The sequence below is a fragment of the Pteronotus mesoamericanus genome, unplaced genomic scaffold, assembly GCF_021234165.1.
Source record: "Pteronotus mesoamericanus isolate MK-2021 breed Mesoamerican mustached bat unplaced genomic scaffold, CSHL_Meso_final contig_246, whole genome shotgun sequence".
NCBI lineage: Eukaryota > Metazoa > Chordata > Mammalia > Chiroptera > Mormoopidae > Pteronotus > Pteronotus mesoamericanus.
In genome coordinates this window covers 8,844,384-8,854,317 of record NW_026555104.1, presented here as the reverse complement: position 1 = coordinate 8,854,317, position 9,934 = coordinate 8,844,384, and the positions used below count along the sequence as shown (strand labels likewise).

The following is a 9,934-nucleotide window of genomic DNA, read 5'->3' as shown; positions in this document are numbered from 1 at the left end:
CTGAGACTTCAGATCTGAAACGTGTTCTTGATTCAGCTTCAGTAGAAGGCAGGGAGGTGAGGAAGCAATCCCTCAGCCTGCCGAAAAAGGCAAAGTGGACTTAGTGTGATGCATCACAGACCTGCCAAGGCATGGCCGCCGATCCCACCTCTGGGCCCTCACACACACAGGGCCAACCAAGAGAACAGACTTCACGTCACCCATGGCGTTAGGTCCCAGCTCTGCCATCTCCTGCTGGTGTGATACTGATGTGATACTGAGGAGGTCCACATTTTCAGTCTTATTTTCCTCATCTCTAAAATGAGGTAATTTCTTTAAAAAATAGTGACTTCATATAAGTAATTACAAGTCTTAAAACATTAAATGTAAAATAATTTTAAAATCCTTTCATGCCTAGTGAGCGTTATGTAATTGCTGGTATAATCAATTTGCCATTTAGTTTTCCAGCCCACAGAAAGTCCTCGTTAACTAAGTGAATGATCAATTTTCCATCAACAGGAAAAGAAATCAGCCGCAAAGTCACCAACGTTTCTTGGATTCCAGCTGCTGGCCAATGGTGCCAGATCTGCAGACACAAAACTAAAGAAGTATTTTCTTTCACGAAGTAGTTTTAAGCCTCCGAGTCCTCCAATCCTGAAAGTGTAAATCAGGGACTTTCAATGAAGGAATAGGCTTTGCTCAGAAGTATCTAATTAAAAAGGGAGGGTCGGGGAGTAGACAAAAACACATTGATTTTTTGGCTACCTTTATTTATAAAGAACACAACTCTTCCTCCTGACACAGAAACAAACACACATCCAAGGAGGAACTCATTAAAAACAACAACAAAAGAACTAGGAGACAGTGGGACCTTATTTAACACCAGACTGTGTACCTGGCTCAGAGATCACTGGGAATATTTCCTCAGATATGACCTCTCGCCTCAAAGAAAAGAAGAGAGACCTTGATCTTGAGGGTCCATCTATCCACCAGGCAAAAAGCGGCACTCTCAGTCTTCAGCATCGTCAAACTGTCCAGTTTCAAAGACCATCTTAGAATAATGGGGTATCAGTGGAGGTGGGTGGTGCCAACTGGGGTCATAGAGCATTTCTCCTTGCGGGGCACAGCACACCCAAGGTTTGACCTCTTGAGAAATGCAACCCTGGATGTCGTCAGCATCTGCAGGTCATTTTAAAAGACAAGATTAAAGGAAGGAGTGAGGTGAAAACAAAAAGCCAAAAAACATCCAGGAGAAAAATACTTGCACTCTGTTTAAACACAAACACACACAGTCGTTTCCCAAAGAATTGCAAGCATGTTCTTTCTGAGGCAACCCATAGCTGTGCTTCTCAGCCAACGGCTCTTGGCAGTGCAGGGGAAGCGACCGGATAAGAAGGCCCTTCTGTCTGCAGCTGCTCAGTTCACACAAAGATATTTGGAGAGAGTAACATTGTTTCAAGGGTAAAACTAACTGATACATTATGGAGTCAAATGTAAAATTCGCATGTTTGTTTGTTTTTTTCAATGTGAAAAAGAAGCTGTCACAGGAATTGCAGATCTGTCATAGACATCAGGCTAGCAAATGTGGCCCCTCTTCTAAACTGTCTGCTTTTAGGGGTAACCTGATAGCAGGGTCTAACACCCTGGCCTAGGACCCCAGACACTCCACACCTACCATATGGATTCCCTTGATCTGCTTTCAACTCCAAGTCCCAGTCCTCATTGAGAAGATCAGCAGCCTGTTCCCTGGGCAGACAGCCGGACACCCTTTCTGACGGCTCCCAGGGATTCAGCTCCCCATCAGAGTCTTCATCACCCACAGCAAAGCCTTCCTCTTCAGGATGCGGGCCCCCGCCACCGGCAGGACTATCATTAGGGATGCTCTGTGCTCCACTGGCTAAGAAATCCACAAAAGGAAAAAGGTCTCAAAATAACTGGCAAACTAGGGGGCCCACAACTCTGCTTTGGAAATTTGTGGCAGACTTACTAAGAGGGCAGCAGTAAAACAACCATACAGAGATCTTTAGCCACCTGAGTACTTTAAAAAAAGAAAAAAGGTTCTATTGACATTTTTAGAAATAGAGTTGATCAATTATATTCAATAGGATACGTTGTCTTAAACAAAGCCATTAATTGCCCAGTCTTGTAATTCACACAGGGGGTCAGGTACAGCTTACATTTGTAGGGAGCTTACGTGTCATTAAAGCAAGTGATAAACTTTCACAATACAGGTGTGAATTGAATTTTTGCTCTTCTATTCCTCTTCCCTTCATCCAAAGAGCATGTAGGAGGTGAGCACAGGACAAGTGAGATTAGGAGAACAGCAGGCAGAAGCCCTCTGACCACAAAGGACAGCCACCACGGCTCCTCCCCTCAACATGAGAAGGCTGGAAGGCACATTTTTAAAAGGTCTCAAAATAGTGGGAGAAACCTAGGAGAGGATAAAGAACCCCCAGCACACAGTGCTACGGTGCTGCCAGGTCAGAGCTGGGAAAGGAATCAGCCTATTAACACTACATAACAGTGACAGCTACAAGGAATAAAGTAATACTTCAGGGTATGTGCTTTGGAGCCAAACTGCCTGGATCCAAATCCCAGTTCTGCCAATTACTAAAAGTGTTACGGAGCTTAAATATACTCAACTGATTCCCACAACAGCTTAAATACAGAATTAACATACAGCCCACTCCTAAATGTATACCCGAAAGAATTAAAAACAGGTGTTCAAACAAAACTTGCATAGAAATGTTCATTGGAGGACTACTCACAATCACCAAAAGGTGGAAACAACCCAAATATCTACCAACTGATGAATGGGCAAGGAAAATTTGGTTTATACATAGGATGGGATTTCAGCCATAAAAAGGAATGAAGTATAGGCATACTTCGTTTTATGGCATTTTGCTTTATTGCACTTCACAGATTTTTAGAGGCAAAACCCTCTACCAGGAAAAAGATTACAGCTAGCTTTATTGTAATAGTAGCTTTATTGCAGTGGTCTGGAACCAAACCCATACTATCTTTGAGGTATGCCTGTACTGATACATGCTCCCTGAATTAATCTTGAAAATGTTATGCTGAAAGAAGCCAGCATAAAAGACCACACAGTGTATGATTCCATTTACATGCATTTTACATTTACCTGTCCAGCATAAGCAAATCCAGAGACAGAAGGCAGATTAGTGGTCGCCAGGGGCACAAGGAAGCGGGCAAGGAGGTGTGACTACCTACTGGGCATGAGGTTTCCTTTGGGGGTGATGAAAATGTTCTGGAACTAAGTAGTGGTGGTGGTTCCATAACAATTCTAACTACTGAATGCCACTGAACTGTATGCTTTAAAATTGTTAAATGGTAAATTTTACGTTATGTGACTTTTACCGTAAATTTTTTTAAATTTTTACTCTGTGCCTCAGTTTCCTTCTCTGTTAAATGGAGATATGATTGTTGTAAGAGTTTTTAAAAACACAAAACGAGAAAAGAAACACTTAGAATTATGTCTGGCGCATACTGAGAACTCAGTAAGTGTTAGCTGTTATGACAATACCTATGCGCTTGGTGCTTTATCTGTACCAGCACTATCCAACAGCACTTCCTGTGATGAGGGTGATGTTCTATAATCTGTGCTATCCAACAGGCTAGCATGAGCCACGTATGACTATGAGCACTTAAAATGTGGTTAGTGCAACTAATTAAATATTTCATTTTCTTGTATTATAATTAGCTTCAATTAAAATGGCACCAGAATCAATTATAGTTCTAGATCTTCTCATCCAATTCTCAGAACAACCCTATGTGGTATTATTATTCCCATTTTAAAGATAAAGAAAAGATATCCCTGGGTGGTACGGCTCAGTGGATTGAACACTGGATGGCAAACCAAAAGGCCAGCAGTTCGATTCCTGGCCAGAGCACGTGCCTGGGTTTTGGGGCAGTTGCCCTGGTGGGGGCATGTGAGAGGCAACTGCCTCTCTCGCAGATTGATGTTTCTCTCTTCCCCTCTCTCTCTCTCTAAAATAAATAAATAAATAAATAAATAATGGTAATAATAATAATAATAATAAAGAAAAGATAAGTGACTTATCTAAGGCCACAAAACTCTGAGGCCGGGGCTCTGACTCGGAGCTGAAAGTGGGAACAACTCTGCCTGACTACAAAGCCTATATCCCTTCTGCTTCCCTAAGGTGCCTTCCTCAGCAGAAAGGATAAGTTCGGACACAAGTTCAGGACATCCCTTAAGGAAGCTCCAGTGGGGCTTCCAAACAAGGGCACTACTGAAACAAGAGGCAGAAAAGGCAATTTGGCAGCTAGGAGGAGGACCCGCTAGAAGGAAGGTAAGCAAGACAAAGGGACTGTCCCTTGTTGCTTCCGGGGTCTCTCCCAGCATTCACCCAGTCTCTGCCATCTACTTGCCTAGGCGATCCATGGCCTTCTTTGTCTCTCTCTCCTGACCGGAGTGGTCATCTGGGCCAAAGCCAGCCTGCCGGGAGAAGAAACAATTACCCAGGACTTGGACATCTGGGCTCTCCCCAGTATTAAGCTCTTGTCTCAGCCACCAACCCATTCACCCATATTCCCCCCACCTTTGCGCATGGAGCTGAGACTCTGCAACCCTGGAGGCCTTACCCCACCGACACGTCACCCCTGGCAGCAGGAGCACCTTCCTACAGCGGCCGCGAATCCAACCTATAATTTGCCAACACTTGCAAAGCCAGCCTCATCACCTGGCCCTGTGATCAGAGCTCTGACTCCCAGGCCCTCAGGATCCCTCCTGCAAGCTCAGAGGCCCCAGCACTACCTGGGGTGGTGTCCCCTCCTCAGAGGCTGGAGCTTCAGCTCTGCAAAGCCTCTCCTCTGAGCTTGTAAATTTTAACCATTCCAACCTCCTTTCTTTGTTCCCTCAGCCAGAGGGTTGGTAGCTGTTTCCTGCAGTTGCTACCTCCAGGTTCTTTTTTAACTTTTCAGTTGCTTAACAACTACTTATCTAATTAACAACTCTTTCTATCAAATTCTCAGTCTCCTGACTGATACATGGAGGCAAGGAGCTTTACTTTCTCTACGACGCTGAAGGAAATCTTTTTTCCCCCACACCCAACAGTAGGTCTCTGTTCTCACCACTCCAAAGTTCCCAAAGTTCTGTCACCTCCGAGACCTCCTCATCCATTGCACTCCAGAGGTGCCGACCCCCGTGATTTCCCCAAAGGTGGGAAACTCGGCTGCGTAATTTGTGGCAGTGGGGGGCTGCGTTCACACTCTCCCCTAAGAGGGGAAAATCCCTCCTGCTAAATGGAACATGAGATGTTCACAGCCTGCATGAGAAGACCTGACTTCAATCCCAGCTCCGCCACTCATTCAGCGTGTGACCCTGCGCACATCGTGTCAACCACTCTGCCTGGGTTTCCTTCTCTGGAAATTGAGGTTCTGACCTTTGCAGCGGGCTTATGATGACATTACATTTATGAAAACACCTAGCACATAGCACGAATGTAATGTTTGTTGACTCTAAACCCACCTTGTTCGTCCCTTCATCTACACCACATTTGGCACCTGCCACAATCAGCTCATGATCTTGTCACACCTGGATTTAAAGCATCAACTCCTCCTCTTAGTCAATGACAACTCTTGGTCATTTCTGTGGCCAGCTGGTGGGACCTCTCACTTCCACCACAGCCATAACCCCAGAACTGCCTCCCTACTCATCTGTCCTGCCTAGACCCGCAGTGTTAATTACTATGCTCCTCAAAAATCTTCAACTTTACTGCGGGAGCACAAAGGTACCCATGGCAGTGGCACCTCCCCCTCACGCCCCATGGACCTGTTGAGCATGGTCTCTCCGAGCTCTGCAGCCCAAGTTCCCAGGCATTTGCCCTGCACTCCGGCATCTCCACGCGTCCGCAGGCACCACCTTGGAGAGGAAGCGCACATTCCTTCCCACTATGCCCTGACAAAATCAGTCTCGTCACATCTGCACTCCAAAGTAAGTTTCTTTGTAAGTCTGTCACTACATTTTTCTTCTTTCTTTGATGTTGAAACAAGCATGCCATTCCTCCGGCCAATTAGTAATTGTGTCTACCATCCCAGGCACTAAGCGAGGCACCAGGTTAACGGCAGTAAAGAGAGGCTTTCTACCCTCAAGGAGTCACCATCTAGCAGAAGCTACTGACTGCAAACACGGGCAGATTATGTATGACTGTAATAACGGTCTTTGAAAAACCAGGAGCGGCCTGGCGCGCCAATGAAAACAAGTTTCTGGAAACGCTGCGTCAAACCGGGCCTTTGGGTTTCATTGCATAGAGAAGACGACGACGCCTGAGGCATCGTCTGGTGCTCAGGGCTGGCTGAGCACCCCCACCAGTGGACACACGTCCTTCCGGAAAAGTCTCTCTGCTCGCCACCCTCACCTGGCCCGGGTCCAGGACCCCCGCGGCGGCCCCCTGCCCTCGGTCATCGGCATCGCCTCCCATTTAGCCGGTACGCAGAGGCACCGGGGGTCCGGAGCCTGCCTGCCTTCCTCGCCCCGCGCGCTCACCCTCGCCTTCGAGGTGCCCTGCCCCGAAGCTCCACACCCCGCGGCCCTTTGGCCTGGCCGTTCCAGCCCCAGCGTGTGAGCAAACGGCGCTCAACGGTCTCAGGGCGGCCCCAGGCGCTCCGCTAGCTCGGCGGCCCCCACAACTTCCCACCCCGACCACAGGTGATGGCCGTGCCCGGCCCCCGCGCGGCGCTCACCTCTGGGCTAGGGGGCGCCTCCCGCGCGCTCGGCAGCGGCAGGCCCCGAGCCGGCCCCGCAGCCCCCAGCGCCACAGCCCGGGCGGTCTGCGGGTCCATGCCCGGCGGCCCGCGGCTCCGCACCCTGGACGCTGCGCAGCCACGTGACGCGTCAGCCTGGCAGCAAGCCCGAGGATACGCCGCAGAGGGGGCCAATCAGCCAGGGGTGCTCCCGGCGGAGGGGGCGGGACACGCGGTCACGAGGGAGCGGGGGCGGGGCACAGGCGGGCAGCACGCGCCCAACCGCCAAGGCCCACCTACCAGTCCCGAATCTCATTTTTGTAGCTCCTACCTGTCCAGGTCCGAAGGCCGGACGACTGAGTCTAGAATGCCAAATGTCACCCCTACCCAGCTTCAAAACCTCCAATCCCTGTTACGCGAGTCCACTTAAAAATGTGTAAAGGTCAGCTGTAAAAACTTTTAGTGCAATTGTAGCTCCAACCACATTTCACTTTTGACCTTAGATTTCTCTAGAACGCATTCTGGAATTGAACAAGCGCTCACTCACGGATGGATGAGACAACACAGCAGCCCCGCGATTCTCCAACCTGAGTTACTGATAGTTCTTCGAGTTGGTCCTTTAGAAACCAGGACAAACTCCGATAATGTACTCAACACATTATGACACTTAGGCATAGTAACCCTAAAGAATCTGTGCTGACCGTAGACAGACCGGTGAAAAGATCGTTTTTTAATTGCTCAGGTCTGGCCCTCCACAACCTGAAGCTGGCAGGAGATAGGCGAGGACAGGCTTCACTGCCTCTCCCTACCCACACTGCCTAAACTCTAACGAACCGCCTCAACGTGTGATCATCAAGTTACCATTTAAGCAGCAGAAAAGCTGTAAACGGGGTTACTAGACCACGGTTAATACAATTTTCGGAAGGTTATAGAACCTAGTCCTTCATCTCCTTCTCAGTTATGTGTTGCTTGTAAATTACATGAAACATTTGAAAAAATTGTAAGACTTCGTACGTAATATTTTTTCTCTATGTAAACTTTCCTACAGAGAATGTGACTGATGAATGTGTGTCCTGCTCTGACACGAGTCAGTTTCCCCAAATCCAATTGTATTTATCTATGTCAACTCTGTCTTATAGAACCTCCTGCGATGGTAGGAATAAAAGTTCTATTATCTGTGAGGTCCAATATGGTAAACATACGGCTATTAAATACTTGAAATGTTGCCAGTATAAATGAGAAACTGAATTAATTTTAATAAATTTAAATTGCCATATCCAGCTAGAAACTATCGTATCTAACAGTGCAGCTCCAGGTGAACCACCTGCAATGGCGAGACCCAGACACAGGACGGTGACAGCCCTGGGGGACCCAGACCCAACCACCGCCCTCTGTGCTCTCATCTCTTTCCCGCAGTATGTATCTCTTTACTGAAGTAAAAATGCCATGTGCAGATTTAGAATGATAGACATCCCCAGAATTAATGAGAGAGGAGATTTTTCTTATTTTAAATCAAGTGACAAATATTTAGAGTACAAAAGCTCAAAAATGACCTAAAACAAGCTCTAATATTCAGAGGAATTTAATATAAAGGTATTATCACAAGTTAGCAGAGAGAAAAATGGCCACAAGGGTTTTGGAGGAAAAAACCTGAGCTGTCCTCAGCAAGAAAAGGAGGTTTTCAACAGTAGAAATCACATGGACCACAAAAAAAAAAAAAAAAAAAAGCAGCTAGGGCAAATTATTTGCAATAAAGAAGATACAACCTAAAGAGCAATATTCTTAATATATTAAAAACATAAATTAGTAGTAAAAAAGTTTTAAAAACTGTCAAAAAACATGCAAAAAGAGAACTAAGAAAACTACACTAACTTCATTAATGTCAAAGAAATGCACATGAAAACAATGATATATCACTTTTCACCTATTGAAATGGCAAAATAAATATCCACTGAAGCGAAAGGTGATGACATCTGCATACACTGCTTGAAAGTATTTTCATACATTGCAAATTGGCACTGTATATCAACATTCTTTTGGTAAGTTGCATCCTTTAATCCAGTAATTCTGTCAGATGTCAATCTAAAAAAATAACCAGGGATATAAACACAGATTTACAAGAATCTTCATTAACAGCACTTATAGTAAGAAAAAAACTAGATATGACAAGGTCCAATCATAGGAGATTAGTAAAGTAAGTCATGGTTCATCTATACAATGGAATGCTATGAATGAAATGTTTTTAAGGCTATTGTAATGATATGAAAAAATAACATTAAGTGAAACATAGTAAGTAAACTGTACTGAAGGCTTCTCCTGGTAACATCATAACATTAAGTTAAAGGGTACAAAATTCAAACAGCCTCCTCTGGTCCCACAATGCCTTTTTCTGCTCCAAGCCATCCTCCACTACTACCTGTGAAGCCCTTCTCTACACTTCTAAACTACTCGCGATCCCTGCCCTTCTTCGGTTGCCAGAACTTCCTGATAGGGGAACTAAAGACTTAAAAGATTTTAGCTTTAGTTATAGCTGATAGGCTTAAGCGGTCAGGTGCACCACACAAAGCTGTTATTCCAGGAACTGGAATGCATGACCTACCTACATGGCTCTACAAGGTTGACAAGCATTTCAACCTTTGTGCCCCATGGGGTCTGCAAGAGATGAGGTATCTGAGCCCTTTGCTCCAGAGAGTGAACGTCTGTGATGCAGGTAAAAAATTTTGATCAGTAGACAAAGAAATAATAGGAAAATCACCCCTGGACTACAACTCTCATCTGATTAACCTTATCCCAAACTCCTTACCTACTCTTTTTTTCCCTACCCTTTTTTTCTCCTTATTAAAAAGGTCAGGTTGAGATAAGACGTGAAGACAGTTTTTAGGGTACATAACCCACCATCTTTTCAGATCACCGACATCTAAATGAAGCACCCATGAACAGTCAATCCTTGTTTCTTCTTACTGGTTCTCGTAATGAGAAGCAGTGCAAACACTGATTTTTCCAGTTTCATTCCCACTGTAAACATTTCTCTATAGATCAGTCCCAGAGAGAGAAACTTTTACAATGTCTTATTCTTCTTAAAGGACAACTTTTTCTCCAATACCCAGCATTCTTCTCTGCTGCTTCAGCCAGCTTGCAGGACTTCGGCTCTGTTCCTCTAACCCCTACCTCCATCCCAAAAAACTTCCCTTCTCTCCTCCTTATGATGGGCATCAATGAATGAATGAATACA

At 45.7% G+C, this 9,934-nt stretch overlaps 1 protein-coding gene across 1 annotated transcript; it reads right to left on the bottom strand.

Annotated features, from left to right (window-relative positions):
- Positions 1-732: 732 nt before the first annotated feature.
- On the bottom strand, positions 733-6,853 carry COPRS (coordinator of PRMT5 and differentiation stimulator). The gene is given in 5 exon segments (XM_054572937.1): positions 733-1,158; positions 1,655-1,903; positions 2,102-2,121; positions 4,386-4,456; positions 6,703-6,853. Coding segments are annotated over 5 exon segments (609 nt in total). The 5' UTR covers positions 6,802-6,853; the 3' UTR covers positions 733-988.
- Between the last annotated feature and the right edge of the window lie 3,081 nt (positions 6,854-9,934).